Genomic DNA, 22,213 nt, shown 5'->3' with positions numbered 1-22,213 from the left:
TCATTAATGTTTTAAGTGAAGCCCAGTGGTGGAAAATAAGAACCCACACACTCCAAACAACTTGACTTTTCCATGATTATTTATCCTTATTCTTCTCACAGCCACCACGTTTACCAGTTGCTCATTTTGGTCTAGTATACGACACAAACAGACTGGCTGTTGGTCAGCACCATGATGCCGTGGTTCTATTTGTATTCCCTCGGGCGGTGCTGCTCTACATAACACGCTGGGCGAGTGGCTACGCTGCCTCTCCTCCTTTGTGAGAAATGATCCTGGAAGGGGTTAACCCCTCTCTCCTCCTCCCCTCTTATCCATCCACCCAGCTCCCATCTCTCCTGCATCCATTTGCAAATGATGTGGCTTGTCTGCATATTGTCACTTGCAGCCAGCTCGGCCATTCATCACCTGTCGGCGACTCCCAGCACCCAACACACTTAATTGTTCCCTCTCTGACCTGCGGAATAGAAAATGATGCTCCCACACTGAGAGGAGAGACGGGGGAAAGAATTCAAGCACGGAAGAACGAAGGAATGAGAGAACAAAGGAACGAAAGATTCAGATTAAATTAGATGCAGACACAGTTGCTCACTCCTCTCTCCCTTTTTATCTTTTCTGTGTTTTTAGGTCAGACAGTAAGCAAAGAAGACGGAGAAGAGAAGAGAAGAGGAGAGGACAGAGAGCGAGGCCATTATACACTGATGCATTCAGCAAACACACAAACACACAATTCATCAGCACAAGACTTTCATCTGTTTCGCTGCCCAAAAAAAACTTCAAGCACAGTTGCACAACAGATGACTGCTCACAACAGCGACTCTGTCTTGTCCTATTAAGCTAGGTTTGAATGGAAAGCTATACGTACTTGACCATAGGAGGATGCAGCTGTATTAAATATGCCTCACAGTTAGAGAGCACCCTGCTGTGTCTGCTCCTGGCTAACTGGCCTCTCTGGGCAGAGGGTCTTTGTCTGACTGCAATAGCAACTCATGAAAACCACGGTCACGTGAGAGAATTAAACATTTACTACTGTACACTGTTTTTTACAGAACCTAAAATTTATAGAATAAGACAGTAAAAACATGGGACGCTGACTCGAATCATACGTTAACGTGTTCACCTCATGCTCCTGTACTGGTCGTAGTATTCAGTATATATAGTAATGAAGGGAATCCATAACAACAGAAGAGAAATCCACTGGTCCAATCAACGTCCATGCATAAGCAGTGACTGAACAGACTGAACATGGCAGCATAATCTGTCCTAGTAAGTTTTTCTCTACTCATCCTGAAGGTGACCTCAGTGTGAGCCAACGACCGACAAATGTACGTTTGGAATAATGCGACTGAGCCGAGCCCATCATCAGTCATCCAGTGGGTCGGCCAGCGTCCGACCCAGGACGTTCTGCGACGCCTTCTCCCTCCTGAGGCCTCGCGGTGGATCTGGGCCTCATCCTCCGTGTCAGGGTCCATGTTGTCTCTCAAGCTGCTGCATTGGCCAAAGGCACGTTTCTGATGCTCAGTCACCAAAGTTGCCTAAACTTGAACTGCAGCACTTTCTGAGGTTGCAGGGGAGTTTCAAGCTGCTTCCACTCATCATACGCTTTCATACACTTGTTCCGATGGCTGGATGACCATTTCTAACGGTTGCGATGGGGTCTCAGTCACTGCAGACTCATTACTAAAGGCACTTGTGGGCTCGTGAACTATTTGAGACTCCATCAAGACCCAGTTGAGACCTAAGAAAATGGGAGCAGCCGTAACCAGGCGGCAATAAATAAGGATATTTTGAGGATTTCTGCCTCAGTTGAGATTCGGTGTAAACTGCAACTGCAACTCAGTGTCTGCCCTGACGTAACGTGTTAAAAGATGCAGGTCTGTTGCTTTGGGTAAAGGTAAATATGTCTGAAGCAACGTTTTATGAGTTATGTTGCACCCTCAAACTCTAAATTAGCCCATTTACAAAATATAATGAGATCGTTAATTCAGAACACTGGAACACTGTCGTCCATTAGGTAAGAGAAACATCCTGGCTCAGTCCACTGTGTGGGAAATAACACTGCAGGGAGTGCAATGACAATGTGCCTGTCACCTTCACTCCCATGTTCACTCAAATAAAAAGGCAATGGCCTGACTTGAATGTGCCCCCATCACCAGCATGACACCACTAAACACTTGCATAACAGTGGAGCCGTCCCGCAGTGAGCTGGATTATATATTAATATAGACAGCGGTTTCTAATTCGTAAAGATGGATTAGTTCAGAGTGCTGGTCCCAGGCCTGCTCCAGCACTGACACAGCGAGTACTAACAATACCGGACATGCCTTGCTCTCTGCTGCCCACCCAGTGCCCATTATAATAATATATTCAAGGATGAAAGAGGTTTTATCTTAGACACCGATGAATTATAAATGGGACATTTCAAAATTTAATTGCACTGAATTAAATGATTCAAGATAATGTTTCTTTTATAAATTTGTAATAGGACGAGGGGGCAAAGTGGACGGGGTTCTCGTCCCATCGAGGAGGGAAGTAATGGACAGAATAATGGAGGCTGCTGACCCTGTCTGTGAAGGAGTGGACGGTTAAAGATCATAAAAGAAGAAACACGTTGCTTCATGTCCAACTGTGTGGGTCACATTCAAACTGTACACACCAGGTTTCATTTATACAGTGAGGTGGTGACGAGTTGGACAGTGGAGCAAAAATAGGAGGTGATGGATCAAACCTGTGACCTGTAGCAGAGTGTGATCACTATAATAAACACGTCGAACCTAAAGAAGGCACAGTCTCCCAGTACCACAGGCTTGTTCAGGTGCATTGCACATGGTCCATTTGGTTTGGGTCATGTCCCCTGAAATGGGTGTGTGTTCTGTGTAAAATGAAATTCATAAAACCAAGAAGACATCTTGTAATGTTAAATCATTCAGTACAGCAGATATTATTTCATCCCTGCTGATTTTCTAGGTTTGCCCATTTATTAAAACAATTGAGGATTTATAATTTTAAAATAGGTTTATTCCAAAGAATAGTGACAGAATATCAAACAGAAATCCAAAAAAGCACAGTACAGCTGTTGCGGCTGATAATATTCTAGTTTTTTTAATTTAAACCACACACATCCAGGAACATGTTAACTTCATCAGCCACATTCCAGGATATTCAAACTCGACTGTCAGTCGAAGGTGATCTACTCCATCACATAAAACGAGTAACGCGTTTACTGTAGTTCATTCTGTGAGTTTCAACCTTTGCTCACATCCCAGGAGTGTGTGTGTGTGAGAGAGAGAGAGAGAGAGAGAGCAGGTTGCTGTTAGTCTGTTTCACTCTATTCTATGTGTGAAAGCGTGAAATGTGTCCAGAACATAAGAAACTAGTCACTTGAGATGGAGTTTTAAAATAGCATACACCATAAACCGTATTTTATTTTAGCTTTAGAATTAAAGCCACAATCTGCTCTTCACTACTAGAGTCGCCTCAAAAGTCTCACAGTGAGAAACTACAGCAAGAGACAGTGCTTCATTGCTATTCAAACAGACGCTCCCTCAAATAACAAGCTTTCAACTGTCGTCCAAACATGTCAGGAGTCGCCCTTAGTGCTTTATGTGATCACTGGGTTAGTCCCTTTACTTTACACTCAAAAAAGCTTTAAACCCAAAACAAAATGAAAATGTGATCTTCCTTTCTTAAAAAGGGCTGCCGCTGCTCAGTCTGATAGTTAGGTAAATCTAAGTGTTTCGTTTGGGTTTTCTACAAGTAATAGCAGGCAGCGATGGACACCAAAGGTAGCATCACACAGCTAAAAGGGAAATGATTGTCAACTCAAAACAGACAGCAGCTCCACCGTCCTCTCACCTGCATCATCTGCAGGCATCAGTTCCACTCCATGTGCCTCCTTCTATGCTGTAGGTCTCAAAACACGAGTATAAACCTACATTACAAACGAAGCTCATTGTTCTGTGTAGACGGCAGAGGGACACAGGCTGCGGCTTAAGCTAGTTCAGCAGAGGGATGCTAGGACGTCCACACTGGATGAACACACAGTCCAGAAAGTTCAGCGACTTTCTTCTGTATTTATTTATTTTTTTCTGCTTCTATATTTGAGTTACGTAATAGACACAACAATAAATAAATAGCATGGACTGCGGACAGTAAGTGAACAGATTTATTCACTTTTCTTTTTTTCAGTTCGTCCGCCACTCTGGTTGGCCACTTTCATCTGGTCCATCTGGTTTGCATTTCCAACTGAGTCTGAAGGTAACTGAAGCTCTTTGCTGACCTTCTGCTCTCCATTAGCCTCTATATCTAGCCCATAGAGCATCTTCTCCTCATTCAGGAGGTGGCTGTGCTCATCCAACTGGATCCCCTGGCCCTCGTCCACCTCCTCTAGCTTGCGTAGAATAATGGGAAGCTTTGCATCTGCGTTAGTATTCTCCAGCAGCGCCAAACTGCCCTCCTCATACGGCGGCAACGGAGCATCCTGTTCCAGCTTTTTCTGGAAGTTCAGACGTTTGGCTCGTCCGCTGGCCCACGCCTTCTCCAGGATCTGCTTTTCAGCCAGGCGGAGCTGGATGGCCACACGGGAATGCAAGGACAGGTCATGTTTGTCCAGCAGGGAGCGGTCCTCCTAGAGGAAGCAAAACAAGGCAGAGGCTTGTTAGAGAAGGCATCCAAAATCCTGGATGTGTAAACAGACCTCTACAACTTAAGAGTGTTACTGGTCCATTGGGGTCAGTATCTGTGATGAACTTGGCTCCTTGTTGACGACTGACTAACTGGCAAGATGGAACTGCTTTCTTTTCTGTCTTTTGATTGTGGCTTTTTAGAAATTCAACCTTAATCCTGCGATCATTTGAAGAGACTTACAATCAAATAATTTATGTGTTAACTCAAACTGACTTTCAGGTGACAAACCTCTGAGGTGGTCTTGTAGGTCTTGAGCAGCAGAGCAGCTCGAGTCTCCAGGAAGGTCCACAACTTGATCTCATTCTCCCAGCTCACAGGAAACTCCCCGTTTCCCAGGGTGAAGATCTTATTAACGGCGTGATCTCCAAGCAGGTAATCCTTCAGTTCCTCTGAAATAAATGGAAACATCTCTTCACAAGAATCCAGTGATGAGGCAATAACTCATGATGGTTTTAAACAATATGTAGACAAAGACACTCAAATTTCCACTGCAGCTGCAGAAGCCATGGTCAAGGTCTGTCTAGTTCACAGCTGCACTTTATTTACTTCTGACAAAGCTTTTTTTCTGGTTTCATGGTTGGATATATCTGTGGAGTTTCCTCCAGGTGGGCATAAATAAATTTCTGCTCCATAACTAAAACACTGTCTTCTAATATGTACGGACATCTAAAAATCCTTGAGCAACATTCATGACACTAATGAATGAACCCTTGACCAAAGTCAAGCAAATTAAATAGACTAAAACAGTAACCGTATCTATCTTAAGAGAATTGGAAAAATTTTGTTCCGTCATCTTTAGATCAAATGCTTTAACATTTCAGCATTTGCATACGTACAGTTCTTAAATAGGCATTAACTGATTCTTGAAGGGTTCTTGAACCAGAACAGATCAGCTGCTATAGTAAATGCTCGACTTCTCTGGAGTAACAGCTGAAAGGCGTAACACATCACACTCGCACACACACGCACAGCTGAGAGAAATGATGTCCAAGTTTCACCTAATTTCTTATAAAAAGTATCTTATATTAGTTATTGAAGCTTTAAAGGCCTTGCCACAAAATTTCAGGTTGAGGCCTTCAAAAGAACATTAGACTCTCCTTTTTTCAGGTTTGCGCTTCGGCTCAGTGATGGGTTCCATGATCACTCTTTTTAGATTTCCCTTTAAATTACCCTCCTAAGCCTTATGGAAACTATAAGGATATATTTAGTATTGCCAACAAATAACCCCAGATTTAAGGTTGCTGGTTCTCTTCCCAAATTCACAGTCTGCAGCAGACCACCTGGAGCTGCAGCTCCTGCTCTGACAGTCTCTAGAGAAGAAATCCTGTGGTTCCCAAACCCGTTTATTTAAATGCTAATCAAAAGCACAAAAATAATTAGATCATTATCGCTAAAACTGATCTAGAAGTATTGAACTCTGCTGGATTATAGAAGGTGAGAGGTGCAGCATTCTGCTCATGTGCACATGATTTCATGGTTTCACGTCTTTTAAGAATGTTGGTACAGGTGCAAAAATGCGATCAACATATCAAGCAGGGTCGTGAAGAGAAGGCGATTTATAACAACGGTACGCATGCTGATAAATATTGCACAACATCCCCAGGAGGATTGTTTCCTCCACACATCTGGAGGCCTGCCTTGATCAATTAGGCAGCTCAGCAATGGACAGTTCTTGCTCCCCTCTATCCATCTACTCAACAGAGCTTCCCCCTCTGGATGTGCAGTCACAGACAACAGTGCCAAGGAGAATGTGTTACCAGGTTATTGTTCAGAAGCCCTACAGTGTGTGTCCTGGGGCTGATATTAGTGTCTTACCCTCTGTCATGCAGAAGACTCTGAGGAAGGCCAGGAGCTGGGCTGAAATGGGGGGTTCATTACAGTGCAGAGCAAAGACACAGGACCTGAAAGGACAACAGCAGAATGTCGTCATGTCAACTAACAAATGAGATTGTGTGTACAGGTACAGTGGCAAGAAAAACTAAGCTAACTTGGCACTTTGTAACTGGCTCAGTGGCTGGTTTACTTTAACAGTGAGGAACAAATCAACCCCCCGCATCAAAGGGATGATGGATGGGGTTATTGTTTTATTGTTGTAGAGAAGCTCCTTCAATGTACAGTATGTATGAACATACATTCATGTGTATATGAACAAACACACACACACACAGATAGATAAAAGGAAATGCAGAAGATGTGAACAGAGAATGGAGTGTGATAAAGAAGCCACTGAACTGTTGCTTTGGAAAATGATCTACGGATATATCTGTCAGTTCAATCCAGCACCTGGGAACAACAGGGATCGTTTCATTTCATTTCCACCATTAAGATTTAGATTGTCATCAATAAGAGATTAAAAGGTGCCTGATTAAAAATGCCAAGCAGAGAACACTGCATTAAATTAGGAGGCTAATGATAAAATGATTAGGCTTCTTGCTGATAAAAGCGTGTGATGGAGGAGAGAGAGAGGACCGACGACGAGCAAAAAGAGCTGCTACAACATTTATGTTACGTGTTTTAATTACACTAAAGCAGGGCCAACTGTAATTGGATGAAATACCTACTACTGGAAAACAAACATGCAATGAGGCCACATGAGGCAAGACTTCGAGCAACAGGCTGCACTCTGCAGGTCCAGTCACATTAATGCAGATCAGTAGTAGGGTCCCAGGCAGGTTATTTTGAGCCCTGATAAAGGCCATAATATTAAATGTGTGTGTACATTTGGAACAAAATCACGTAGGTATCACCACTTTAGTCTGTATTGAACACACGGTCCTAGTTAAAGCCTAGTTAGTGGAACATCCCTTATGTTTATTAATCCTAGAGCTAGAGAAGTACCAAATGATCTGTGGTTATTTTAGCTGACATGGAAAACATGAAATGTAAAAAGAGTGAATGGAAGGATGTGTGGAAAGAGAAAGGTTTGTGTAATCAAGTGTGTCTGGTCCTACGCTGGGATGCCAGCTCGCGCCAGCACTTCAGCCTTCATGGCGTAGAGGCGTTCGCTCTTACTGACGCCCAGCTTGATCTTCACTCGGTCGTGGTTGTTGTCCTGAAAGAAGAATCCGTTGTGGATAACGAACTCTGCATTGGAGCGTGTGCCATAGAAGATGTAGATCTGCAGAAAGAATAGAAAACGTAAAACACAAAACCTATCCATTCGTTGTTAACAACAGAGTTGGGGTAAGTTTGCGAGAGAGCTTAAAACAAAGACAACATAATACAGTATTGCATGCATGTCTTGACCTGTTCATCCTCCTTGTAGTCCTGAAGTGCCACACACTCACATCGATCATCCTCCAGGTTATAGCCGGTGGTGATCTGCACAAGCAATTTTCATTAAACTCAAGACTTTAAACATGTAAACACATTAAAACATAGGACACAAGTCTTTACCAGCCCATTGGTGTGGTTGCACATGTCCCAGAGGGGGATGAGGGCCAGGGTGACCCGGCTGCCGTCCTCAGTGGGGATCTGGTTCTGACGGGTCATCACAGATGACACCGCCCACCTATCAATAACAATAGAGACTTACTGAGCTTGTAGCTACACTTAATGTATTCAAATGTGAGCGCTTAAGTCAGTGGTGTTTACTGCACAGTATGAATGCTATGATGCGACTGCGTTTTAACTGTGTGATGAAGATGAAGGCGTGTACACACTGACCTGTAGTCGTCAAATGTGAACATGTCCTTTAGGGGCAGTTTGCTGGCAGTGGGATGAGTCTGGGGGAACGGAGGAAAAGAGTGGATCATGAGAAAGAAGGAGACAGAGGGGAGGACACAACTCGGTGAGGAGAATTTCATTACGCAGGTACAGAGGGGGGCTCCCTGACAGGAACACCTAACAAGAAGGGCTGGGAGCGGAGGGCCACCGCTGGGCGTGGGTGGGCCGTTTGAGTGGTGGAACGCTGCCCCGCTCATCCCCCACCAAAATCATACATCACTGTCAGCTTAATTTGTTGTGGCTAGCAGCCGTTATAAATCTGCCTCGTCAATTTGGCCCTGAAGCAGGGTGTGTGTGCGTGTCCATTTCCACCCATACCACCTCCATTTAAAGCCGCAGTCGTCACCCATCAGAGCCATTGACCAGTGGAAACTGAAGACAATCTGAACATAGACAAGCCTTTGTTTAGAATAGACACCTTCAGTTGGTAGCGACACAACTGTGAACTAAATATTGAAGTAATAATTAGCAATTAATTTAACATGGCTAAAAGTGAAGCACAGGGCTCCTACCAGAACACATGGAGGCCCAGTCATCCACATTATTCATTAGCCTGTAAATTAGCTGGTTTTAAACATAGAGATCACTACAGAGAAACCTTTCACACCTCTTTTTCTCTGATCCTTCAATATTCACAGCCCAGGAAAGAAACAGCATACTTGAACTTGCATGACCTTGGAATAAATAAGGGGATGTCCACTTTATCCACAATTTTAGCTCCCAGACCCAGGTAAGACACAAAAAGGTACAGCATTTACAGAGTTTGGATGAGTAGAGAAGATTTCAGCTTTGTCAAGTTAGAACCACAAAATAAATTATTTAAAATGACAGACCAACAAGTCTGATACCTGGTAACTAAAATCAAATTAGACCAATTGCCCTTAAAGGTCAAAATCACTAAATGAAGTCTACCAGTGTGCAAGTACTGTATAAATACTGCTGGTCAGAGGAGACCAAACCCTTGGGCCTAGATGCAAAGGGCTGTGCGGTGGAAAACAAATACTAGAACGCTGAACACATCATCTTCATAGCGAAACGCGGCACATCCATGTGTTAGAATGACAAAGTCAAAGTCCAAAGTAAGATTGAAAAACATTTTTCCCCCTTTTACAATTATGTCCAATGCTGTATTGATCTCTCACATCAAATCCCAAGTATGTTTAGTTGGTAGGATGAGCATTTACTGCTAGTCCACATGAGGACTATGATGCAGACCCAGCCATCAATCAGAGTCCACCATGTGTTTTAAAACTGTCCATATATGGCAGGTTCCTTTAAAAGTGAGCACAGTGAGTTTTCAGTCTTCAGCCTGTGTTACTGAACACAGATCACATACTGAACAGTCCCCATGGAAATCTAGAGCCCACTTTGCCTTCAGTTCTAGCGCTGCATTGGAAAACAAAAAAGGCTTTACACAGCATCCAGGAGATGGGTAGTGGGGCTGGTCAATGAATCACTAACCAAATTTGAGGGTTAAGACTTGGTTTTAGATCATACTGTAGGACAGAATAATATTCAGGTAAATTCAACTTACAGAAAATGACGCAATCATACTTAGAAATCCATAAAATTTGTTCTAATTATGCACAGTGGTAGCACCTTTTAGCATCCAGCTCTACCATGACTAACATGTTCCCTCTGCACATGCTTGTCATTATTGCCAATATGCAACATTACATCATAGTGAGGCTACAATCACAGTACACACGTTCTGTCCAACAATGACAAGTATTGTTATTTTAATAGGTTCCCATTATTAAGATTCATAAACACTATCCCGTGTTTCATCTTTGCCATCCTGTTATACAGCAGTTGTGCAACTGTAAGTGCAGGTCCTGGGACTATGTGAAAATAATAATTGGCCTCTGAACCTTCAGTAATAACTGGTTTCACAACGACGTGGAGGGCAGCTGCGGCCTATTTGGGGTCGGGCCATGAAATCTCAATTGGACTAAACCATGGACATTGATTAGGCCACTTTTTGAGCCATTCAGAGCTTGTGATCTTTGGATGTTCGTCCTGCTTTTTAATCCAGCTGCACTTAACCAGAGGTCACAAACTGATGGCTAAATGTTCTCCTTCAGGGTGATCGGTAGAACACAGAATTAATGGTTCTATCAACTGTGGCAAGTCTTCCAGGTCCTGATGCTGCATTGGTTTTATGTTTTTATGCCTAGCAGCCGTCCCATCAATGCCATTTTTGTCCCTTGAATCATGAACAAATATTACACAATATGTTTCATTATCTAAATTATTAAGTGTAAAAACTTTACACTCTGATACAGATGACAGGCACAAGCTGGGCTAAGTTCAGCTTTGGGTAACAGCATCTAGTTCTGATGGTTACACTTAAAGAATGCATCATGTCCTCACAACAGTAGGTGTGCAAACGTGTGTATGTGTTAATACAGCGAGACCAGGCATGACACTGATTTATACCTACAGGTAAGTGTGGAGGATCATGCTTGTCAAGTTAAACAAAGTGACCAGGCTTCTATCTCCCCCACACACACAGAAATGCAAGAACCAGGCACAATTATCTTGCTCTATTTGATTCGCTCCAAACCAGTGAGGGGGAGGAGAGGTGAGAGGTGGGGGCTGCTGAGGTTGAAGTCCAAAGTACCAAATGGCTTCCTTGCTTTCACAGCCTACCTCCTGCACTGTACATTTTGAAGTGATGATTTTTAGCAAAGCTTTTAACACTTTCTCTGAGCTAGACATGCGGATAATTAGTACACACCTCACTTTCAATCAAAGCAAAGCTGCCAGCATCTTATATATATGAAGCTCTTTTTTTCTTATACAGGACTATATATTTTAAGAGGCATATGGAATAGACTAAATTAAGGTTTTTGGCCAGGACCTTGGTCTGGATGTGACTAGGACTCTATTTCTTAGGTAAAGTAGTTTCTGTGTTTCCTAAAATAAATATTGTACAGTAATAATTTAAGTTTCCACTACTGGGCCAACCTGAAACTTCTTTGCCAGACTATGCCAAGGCTGCACTATGTCCAGTAAAGCTTAATGCCCCCAATGAAGCTCAATGCCACCGGTGTGTCCGTGTTGAAGAACATTTTGTCTGTTGCATATCTGGATTGCATTAGTAGTTTCTGAAAGACAAGCTACACTGGCACTAGAGATAGCAAAGGTAACATGATATGATGGCCCACTGATCTCCAACAGCAAGTCAACTGGCAGCCGCGTCTGCCTTAGTCGTGGTTCATTCCAGCACCACAAGAGTCAGTTTTAAGTGAGCTGGCAAATTTTCCATACCATGTATCTTCACCTGGAGAAAATGGAGCTGCAACTGCAAATTTACACCCAACGAACCAAGCTTGCTTCAGGTTTTTAGAGATTAGTTTGTACTGATTGATTGCTAATGAAACAACCAGAAAGCAAGAGACACAAAGGTAGTACAAAGGTTTAAGGTAGTACATTTAGGTCAATTCAATTCAAAGCCAATGTGACAAGCCAATTTTCCAGTCCGGTCATCTGAGGAGGAGGCGGGAAAGAAAGTGAGGAGGTGGGGATGGAGAAAAGGACAGCACGTGTCTAGACATCTTCCTATACTCAAGTGTTCATAGATGGATACAGTCATTTTGTTTTTTTTTTCATTTAGAAATTGTACTACAACAATATATAAATCAATCATCTAAATCATCAATATGTATGCTGTCCTACTTGTGCACAGCCAGTGGTGCTACATGTACTGTGGTGTCTCTCTGTTGGTCCCATGAGTGCAAACACTGTGCCATCATATGGGACTTATACCAAAAGCTTTCAAGATGTCATTAGTGCTTGAGTGAACTGTAGGTCAAGTGAAGGTATTACATAGGACCCAAAACATAAACATTTTTATGACATCTCACCAGGGTGATCACGAGACTCTGTGATAAGTGAAACATCCTGGCTTGTCCTACTCTACGCTTTCAAACCTGGTGTCAGTAGCTTAAAAAAAGTGCATAACTATTGATTAGAACTATTACCCTATAGGCCTACCTGGTATCTGAGCATCTGCACTGCATTTACTCAGCAAAATTAAAAAGCTGATTCACAGAGCACATTTTCTTTTTGAATTGTATTTACATTTTTTAAAATGCATTTTAAAATTGAAATAGCTTTAAATGTAAAATGTGATAGCATGTTCACTTTACTTCATTACATCTTATTAAGATATCCTTTGGTGAAGAACACATTGCAGGCTGTGACACAATTGTTTATAAATAATGTACAAATGATGGAAATGGACAGTGTGTCTTATCTTTCGTAGCACTTTTAGCAGTTACAAATAAAGCTCATATCTAGTAGGCGGTCATACCACAGTAGTGCAACTGGCCATATTCCTTTGACCCCAAAAATGCTTTGGTACACTGGACACTAAATTAAGTCTGGATGATCAGAGCACAGGTGACACAGACTTACTCTCCATGATAACTAGACAACCTCAAGTACTCAGACCAAGTGATGAACAACATGAGAGCCATGAAGTTATGGCGACTAAAGCTTTTACAGTACTGGGGTATTTTTAACACAACACCGCCACCTAGTGGAGATATTCAAACCTGCATTTTAACCTGGCATCATATAACGGTATTAAGGATGTTGCTTATTGCTGTAAGAATCTTTTCAATTTGACTTTAACATATTGCATTTAGTGTACAGCTAATTAACCCTACTAGTGAGCTTGAGATATTCCAGTAACACATACAATAGCTGCTGACAAAACTCCTCTGCGACTTTGAGAGTCTGACTTTCGAGGAACTGTGGTTTTGAGTCTCAGGAGATCAAATGCAATGCAGATCAAAATCCCCACATTCTTTACATCACACACATTCTTAATTATCTAAACTACTGGAGTATTTAACCTTGCCCAATCCTGTTTCCGGATACATAATGTTAAGATAGCCTTTCGTTTTTATTATAAATCAACGCATACCGTGCTGTCTGCACGGTATGCTCTCTGCCTAGTTCATTTAATGTAAGACTGAACTGAAAAAAATAAAAACGAAAATGAAAAGATCCTTCCCGATTCCCTAAAGTCAATAGTGGATCCTTTCTGACTCTGTGGTAGGTCTCAAACAGCTGCCAAAGGGTTTTGTAGGGATCAGAGTCCATTGTTCTAAGATATTGTTTTAGCTTATCTTTAATGGTCTTTATAAAATGAAACCTTGAGGTTCTATTTTGAAAGCAGTTAACCTAAAAATACTTTTGGTTCCAATTATATTCATAGAGAAGCTACAGTACAAGCTTTGTTTGATTTAATCAACAAAGCTGCTTAAAACACTTTAAATGATGACACTGAGTCATTGAACGTTAACCTTCCTGAGGTATTTTTTGTCTTTTGATGCTCCTCTCTCAGATTTTTTTAAACAGGGTTTTCTAAACATTTTATTTTTATTGTATTATATCTTTATCAACCTCTTTGAGTGTAAGGTAAAAAAGTAAATCCATATTAATAATCCATCCGTCCGTAATAATGCCAACTCTATTAGTGTTAACTAAACTTAACATGATGTTTTGTGCCAAACAAAATGTGTGGTCAAACTTTTATCATCCTGTGTTTGAATTTGAAACTACTCTCACATTTATTCCTGCCATTGTAGCTTCTAGACCAGCAAGTTATCCTTAAGTAATGATTAGGTGTCCTGCTTTGTTCAAATTTACTAAGATTGCACAGAATGAAGCTGTAATGTATGAAACACCTTTTCTCATCTAATCCCTTCATATACTCTAGCATGTTATCAACTTTGTGTCGTCTTTCTCTTGTAGATGTTTGTGTCCAGTATTGAATCAAATTTTAGAGTGTGGTCTGTGTTTAGTAGCAATCGGGATACCGAATACCTGGACCAGTTTGTAGAAGTAGGCGTACTGACGTGCAGTGTTTTTATACTGGTTCAGAACATCCTGCATTGCCTGTGTGCCCAGCAGCAGTTGCACCTCATCCTGCTGGTAGTACAGAGGCGTGTCGTACTCCTGAGGAAGACTGTGGATGTAGGGCAGCCAGAATGAAGCAGGGTCAGCTCGCTCACACAGCAGATGCAGGGCCAGCGTCACATTGCCCATTGCCTGCAATATCCGATCCTGGCTGTACAGAAGACCTGAAACAGAGTTAAATGTTGTGTTACTGGTGGTGCAGTGGTAGAATAGACAGGATATTTAAGAATCCATCAGTCACTGCTTTGTTGTTACAGTACGGCATGTTTAAACCTGCTACTCAGAAAGGCCCAACATTTATATACAACCAAATGTACTGTGAAAGGACATTTTCTTATATACGCCATATTTGTTATTACTGTAAATGTTTAATTAATTAAATCAATATCTCAACGTCTCACCTAACATGGAGTTTTGAGCCGACTCTACAGTCATCAGCATTTTCCTGGGAATCCACAGGAACAGTTCCTCAGCCTGAACACATCCAGACATACACACATTAAGAATGTAGCTGCTTTACAAAAAAATGACACACTTGTTATATGATATAAAGAAATGAAATATGTGAGCTATAGCAGATTTGGTTACACAGCCTGTTGTAGAATTCACTGACAGTAACAAAAACATAAAGTCCTTATTTTCGGCCGTTAAAATTGTTAGAAAAATCTAAATTGAACAGATCTGCATTCCCCATGTTGAGCTCACCTTGATGTCTCTGGTGGCGCGCAGGCCGTAGCCCTCTGAACCGAAATTGGCCACAGTAAAGCCATCACACAATGCTCCATTTTTCTGAGCCCAGGACATTAGATCTGGGAAGTAGTCATCTCTGGAGCCCTCAAACACTACTGACATACCTGAAGACATGCAATAAACAACATCAATTTCTAAACTAAACTTTTGGTTAAATTACGTTGTACTGCTTATAAACGATTTATTTGGTAATAGCTAAAATACACTATTGAATTTTACTTCAGAAGAAAATGTTGTGTGGTGCGTGCACGCATCTCACCCTTCTGCTTCTTGCGTATCTTCTCCACCAAGCCCCTTATCTGGATGTACTCTTCCCATTCTTTACCAGCAGAGGGTGTTGCACTGCTACATTCTGAAACAACAATGCAACTTAACCATATGCCGCATAGTATCAACTTCCAATAACTTATAACCTTTGTAAAAGAATTCAAAGCAGAGTACAGGTATAGGTAAGTAGCCAGAGAGTGTACAGGCTATTACTACGTTACACTGGGTGCCTACACAAACATTTTCATACATTTCTGGAGATTAAACTGTATACAGATCACCAGAAAAGTGACAGTGATATGAAATGAAATTCCATACAAACTTAAATTAGGGTTTCATACAAACAAGTACTTTTTGAGTTCCTATTGGTTTTTCACTCACAGCCAAGTAGGAGGAATGAAAACACAATCTATGAGGAAACATTTGAGTGGAATGGCAACCATTTAAGACTGACCTCAACTGTTAAATGATTCCTCTTCTATCACAGCACACAACACACATCTTATTGCAATGAAGAATTACTATTAGTTAGTGATGTGCTATAAATGGTCATTTATAGAAACTGAGGGTAAAGCTCTGGTTTTGCAGAAGCTAAACCTTCAAAAATCAGTTGCCTTAACACACAATTGTCAACATGTGCAACAAGTGTGAAGGTTTTCTCTGTTGGTGAAGAAAGACAAAGGGTCTGTATGTAAAATGTAAACTTACTCTGTAACAGTTCAGAGATGAGACTCATCATCTCTTTGGGGGAAACTACAGCACTGGCTCCTGTGCTTGATTTCTGAGTCTTCACTCTGCTCTTTTTTCCCATAGTGTTGGCTGGACAACTGGGCTAAGGGGATGGGGATAATAATAATAATATTAATAATAATAAAGGAAATATATGCTGTAAAAACAACAACATAATAATAATGTTGTAATAATAGTTTCTTTAAGGTTAAGACTTAGTTTAAAAAATAGTTAATAACTACAGTTAATAGTTTTTTTTTAAAAAATCAAATTTTTCTTGTTTGTTTCTTTAAGTAAGAAAATATTTAGAATTCTTAACAGCCACAGTGAAAACTCAGTAGAAAATTAGATGTATTTAATGACATTTTATCATGGAATGTAATTTACAGTGTTAGTCCAACTGATTTAACACCAAGCAATGGACACTTTTCAAAAGATCAAGTGTCAGTGCAGCTGCTCAGCCCCCTTTACTCTGCTTTATTCACGGATACACTCTCACACACACACACACACACACACACACACACACACACACTATTTCACAATCCTGATAGTTTACCAAAGCACACAAAGTGAATCAGGCCGATTTCGGCAGTTGGGGTCTTGATGACGAACCTCACACTACACCTATGCAGCCAATGGGTGTGTGCATGCACCTCACATGCAGCTATTCAGTGACATTCAGCAGAAGTTCTAGCGAAGGTCCAAATCTCATCATTTACTCTCCAAGAAGAACATAGCTTCAGGCCTTGTGCAAATGCTGACAAACCTGTTTGATCTAAAGTACAGAATCACAGCAGCCTGTCAAGAGCGGATCTGTGATTTTAACCCTCTGTGGGAGCTAATTTAGAATTAAACTGTGCATACTGTACAACCATATGAAGAGAGCTATATAAATGTCCACATGATGAATCAGTCTCCTAGTTCAGACTTTGTACAAACAAGTTAAGGACCAGGACATGTACAGACTAACTACAGTGGTAGCTGGAGAATAAAAGCTAACAGTATTTTTGATTCAGACAGTAACACTACACAACACTACTACTGTTAGAGATGGGGGTTTGAAGGCAACCACAGCATTGCAGAACCAACTCTACTCCTCCAAACCTTTTCAATCAGAGCGAGAACTTAGATGCTGTACGAGAAATAACACCTTAAGGAAGTTCAGCAAACAAACCGTGTTCCTATCAAAGCCCAAGAGCGTCAGCTGCATACAGTATACAGTACAGCAAAGGAGCCACCTACTGGACCGAGATCTTTTAAAAGGTGAGCTGAGTATTTTACAAAGTAAGCACTACTTTGAACTTTAAACATATTACAGAGAAAATAGCCACATTTAATCTTGCTGCTACGAGCTTTAGCTCAGTAACTTTAGCGGTGCGCCACTGCTTCTCCTAACCTCCACTACTAGGCCAATGAAAGCTCCCCACCCCCGGGGACTCACGCCCTTCCAGCCAGAGCCGCCGAAGAGCGGCTTACGGAGCTCATTCATCTGCACCCACTGAAACACCAGCGGGCTAGCTGTTAGCTGCTAAGCTGTCAAGTGATAGAGGATCAGCCTGAGTTTCACAAGGTGCTAATCTACTAGCGTGCCTGGTTAGCTAGCCCTTGGTGCGCTGATACACCTTGTACAGCACATACACATGTTCATGCAAGTTAACAAGGAGTTACAACTTTAATAAACGTAGCCATAGACATATTCTCTGTTCACGTATACCTTTTTATATGACAGCAGTAGTTCCTCTCTTCCTGCACTGAAACCAACCTTGACTGCGCCGCATGTGATTGGTGTGATTTAGTGCTACGCCCATAAGCACGGCGCTCAGACCTTGCGTTTTAATTGGGTATTGGCCAACAGCTCGCGCACCCTGGCTATGGGCTGGCTGAAGCTGCAGGTTTATAAATAAAACGCACCCCTACCATCTCGCATTCTGATTGGATGCTTACTTTTAGAAACTCCCAAACCACCGTAAATGGCAGGGCTTTAGCTGCAATGATTGGTTTAAAATCGTATCTGTGCAATGATTGGTTTAAAATCGTATCTGTAACGCCACGAGCTCCGCGCTGTCTGCGCGTTTCGTTTGGATCTAGCGGTACATTTACGGTGCCGTTTAGTGTTCGCAGCAGCAGCTTCTACAGGAAAGTATGTGTATTGGTCTGTCTATGAACCACTTGTACTAAGAAACTTTAGAGGTGAATTAACGTTTGCGGTTGTAGTAAAAAGTGGTTTAGAGCAGTTTGAGAACTTCACGGACATCCACCTCCCGGCACGACGGAAGTGTCCACCCTGGACTTCTTGGCCCCTCGTAGACTAGAACCGGAAGGAGCCGGTCCCGCTGGACCACATTATACAATGCAGCTACTGGGACAACAAGGACTGAGGCTACTTCTTATTTTATTATTATGTGAAGCAGGATTTCTTTTTGCGTTTACTGCAATTCTGCAGGCACATGATCCGGCATCAACGCTGGATCGATGTCACTGTCCACGAGGTTGAGAAAAGCTTTTACAAGATATTTATTATAATGACAAATCATATATAGTAGTATAAATAAATTAAACAACAAACCCCAAAACACACGAAATAAAACTTATTGACGTTGATTAAATGAAAATAAAGTAAATTCTATACATGGTTATATACAGTGTGTGTGTGTGTGTGTGTGTGTGTGTGTGTGTGTGTGTGTGTGTGTGTGTGTGTGTGTGTGTGTGTGGTGTTAAAAACAGAATGTTTCTCATTAAAACAAAAAATGGGCATTTTTGTGACACCAATGCACTGCTATATAATTGTCAATTATGCACTGCTATAATTGTCATATTTTAACCTTCATTTATTTCCTTTTGAAACGCTTCTCATTTTAGTTATTGGTTGTGTATGGAGTGGATTTTCCTGGTTTTCCTGGAGGCCTATCAGATAATCAGCACTGTTTTGGGAAAGCAAAAACACAAACCAACAGTTTCTACTACTTCAGTTTTGAGACCTTTCCCTCACTACTTCATGCTGCACAAACCAGATGTGAATGCAAATGTTTTGGTGTTACAAAATAGGCACAGTACGTTCAGGCCTGCCTGGTCTGTTCCAGCCAGCTGATCCAGCTCACCACCAGGTGGTGTGTGTATGGCTTCCAACATCAGCTGATTTCAGACACATAGTGCCAAACATCAGTTGCTACTAATTTAGATTTTTATAATATGTCTCAGTGTTATTGTGATGGATAACTAAACTTTTTAGACTGGGTTATTCCCAGTTTGGTTATTGGTCTCTAGCTGGTGCCCTGTAAATAATTAAAACTATAAAATTAGACACAATCGGCATTAGTATTTGTCATTACTCAGCCAACTTTGTGATTTCAAAATTATATTCATAATTTAAGAATTTTAAATGATCTGTTCTGTGAACAGGTCAGCAAAAAACAGGAGGAAGTGCACTTCTAACATACTCAGTGTGTGTCTGCATGTACCAACATGTACAATCAAATGCCTAAAAAGTGAAAATAGCAGTGAATGTTTCAAGTCACAGTTTTTGCAAACCCCTTCAATTAAAAGATAAAGTCTTGAATTTGGTCACTTCTTAAATGCTTTATTTCAAATTCAGTGTAGTGGCAAACTTATCATTTTAGTCATTTTGGATCCAACACTGGTTTGTACTGAATGTGAGTCCATTCAGTGACCTCTTGTCACTGAAGTGTCTGTTGTTGTATGCCGTACTAAGTAACTGAAGATCACAAACATTCAGTCGTGGTTCTGGGTTTTTCCTTTGTGTACGGCAGTTTCTCAAATGTTCAAATAATGGATATTATACAAACAAAACAACAACCGAACCCACGTTTTTAACAAATGATTTTGAAAAATTATTTACATTCATTTAACCTCTGTCACTAAGTGGGAGCTGGAGCAGGGCCCCCGGCTGTACTTGACACGGAACACTGCAAGAACACAACAGTGCAGCGTTCCAGGGAACACTGGTCACAAAACAAAAGTGTGATGAGTTGCATCCATTTAATCATTATGCTAAGTAGGATTCATAAATCCATAATCTGCCTTTCTACCAAGGCTCCTCATGTTAGCCAATTCTTTGCGTGTGTGTGAGACATTTTGACAAAGTGAGGAAATTTTGGCCGGTCCATACTTCTTTCAAGGCCTGTTTGGGGGTTAAGATGTAATTTTAGGGCTGAGTTTAGAATTGAGTTTTGGTTCAGATTGGAGCAAAGGTTAGACGTCTGCCTTTAGTTGTGATGGTTAGGGTTAGTGTGAGGGGCTGGGGAAGGCATTATGTCAATGGAGGTCCTCACTTCCATGTAAGTACAAGGATGTGTGTGTGTGTGTGTGTGTGTGTGTGTGTGTGTGTGTGTGTGTGTGTGTGTGTGTGTGTGTGTGTGTGTGCGTGCGTGCGTGTGCGTGCGTGTGCGTGTGTGTGTGACACATTTTTGTTTAGTTGCCAGTCTTGTGTTTCAGGATGCAAACTAACAGCCAAGTTACTTCAGGCTGATTGTTACCAAATCTGCTCATCAGGCCTTTTTGTGTTTCAGCTTAGTCTTACCCAACTTTTTCCACAAACATTTCTGTATCACATCACCCCTTATGTTCCTTTGTGATTCTGTTGCTTGTCTCTTTTGAGGCAAATGTCTCCAGTTTGTACAAATGGTTTGTTCACCTCATCATTTTTTTCATCCACCAATCTTAATGCACCTGACCCCCCCCCTCCAAACACACACACACATACACACACACCCAGCCCCAGATCTTGCCTCTAAACCCGTTCCCCCCATTATTCCACTGCCCCCTCCAATACATCCTCTGCCCATGCGTCTCCCATGTTCCAGGTCACACTTGTTCAGTGATGGGCACCAAACCCTACAGTCTACCATGATAACAGATGGTTCCTGTTACACTGTTGTACCCAGGCCTGTGCCCCAGAACTATGCTTCCAGGGCTTTCCACTGCCCAACTCTCAGACCTGTGCATCTGGGTTTCTCTGGATGCACCAAGTTGCAGTAATAGGATGGTAAGGTTAATGTCATATTTTATACTAAAGAGTATTTAGCCCTTCACACCTTAACAAAAAGAAGGACAATAGTGGGATAATATTGGACAAAACATATTTTAAATAATAATAAACATAAATAATAAGATCAAACTACATGGTAAGTTATTATTAATAGCAAGGTGGTAATATGGTGGTCATACTTTTATTACAGCATCCTTTTCAATGTTGTCTGGTTAGTTTGTTTCCTTGTTCCCTGTCTCACGCCTCCATGGATAATACATCATTTGTTTAGCCTCGCTCCGTTGCAACAAAACCTTGTAGTCGAACATTGATGGTGCTGTACCTCTCTCTGTTCAGTCCTTATTTTCTGACGGTGCGATGAAGCGGATGTGTATCCTATCAATTATAACAACAACACCGTGAAAGCATGCTATGTCCATGAATGCTCTTTTGTGAGGCTGCAGGGTGTGAACATCCGGTTCAAATGAAATTAACTGGGTCACAATAAGAGGCTGCAAAAGCTCTGTCACAGTCTGCGACATGTCACATGTTTCCAGTTGCCGATGATCCCTGCTAGCATTGTGTTATTACTGCAGTGGGTGAGAGACATGAGCACATGCAGACTCCAAATATACAGTAAATAATTGTAAATTTAAAGCTGTGACAGTGCTGAGAGCATGCCATCATGAGTGCAATGGCAGGTGCATGCGCATGCTCCAGAATGCTGCCTTCCCCCTTGCTCTGGTAATATAGTAGATGTCATCAACACATCCACAAAAACCACTGGACGCTGCCACCTCAGGCCTCCTCAGACCAAAGTACATAAAAAAAATACATATAGATCTGGTTCGAACTGATCCCATTCTCTGTTGTCCTCAGATCCTGGGAAGTTACCCAAGAATACTGTTACTTTATATTCCTCCCACAGAGCTTGCTGAAATGATTTATTGGTCCACCATTTGGTCATGCTTTTTATTGTACTGGGGCCATAAAACGCGATTGGCCATTATTAGTGGCTGGGAGTCCTGTCAATCATGTGTTGGTGTTTTTTCAGGCCTATTGCATAGCTTCTAATACGTAGAATGACAGCTTACTCCACAGTGAGTTGTTGCTAGGCCAAGGCCCAACAGACACCTG

The 22,213-nt window shown here is 41.6% G+C and overlaps 1 protein-coding gene across 1 annotated transcript; it reads right to left on the bottom strand.

The window, feature by feature from the left end:
- Nucleotides 1-2,993: 2,993 nt before the first annotated feature.
- On the bottom strand, nt 2,994-17,963 carry setd3 (SET domain containing 3, actin histidine methyltransferase). The gene is made up of 13 exons (XM_029138995.3): nt 17,807-17,963; nt 16,069-16,192; nt 15,353-15,445; nt 15,049-15,197; nt 14,745-14,817; nt 14,251-14,507; nt 8,350-8,408; nt 8,080-8,194; nt 7,930-8,004; nt 7,635-7,801; nt 6,499-6,584; nt 4,912-5,072; nt 2,994-4,624 (listed from the first exon to the last, which is right to left on the bottom strand). The coding sequence occupies exons 2-13, from the start codon at nt 16,169-16,171 to the stop codon at nt 4,163-4,165; spliced, it is 1,800 nt and encodes a 599-aa protein (XP_028994828.1). The 5' UTR covers nt 16,172-16,192; nt 17,807-17,963; the 3' UTR covers nt 2,994-4,162.
- Between the last annotated feature and the right edge of the window lie 4,250 nt (nt 17,964-22,213).

Source organism: Betta splendens, chromosome 22 (assembly GCF_900634795.4).
Source record: "Betta splendens chromosome 22, fBetSpl5.4, whole genome shotgun sequence".
Lineage (NCBI taxonomy): Eukaryota > Metazoa > Chordata > Actinopteri > Anabantiformes > Osphronemidae > Betta > Betta splendens.
Note: the sequence above shows the minus strand (reverse complement) of the source record. Positions and strands in the feature narration are given on the sequence as shown.

Bases quoted from the DNA above. Each gene is read 5' to 3' on its own strand.
- setd3 (XM_029138995.3), bottom strand. From the start codon at position 16,171: ATGGGAAAAAAGAGCAGAGTGAAGACTCAGAAATCAAGCACAGGAGCC. The intron at 15,446-16,068 runs GTAAGTTTACAT...TTGTTGTTTCAG, and splicing joins CATCTCTGAACTGTTACAGA to AATGTAGCAGTGCAACACCC. The intron at 8,005-8,079 runs GTAAAGACTTGT...TTGCTTGTGCAG, and splicing joins GCAACCACACCAATGGGCTG to ATCACCACCGGCTATAACCT.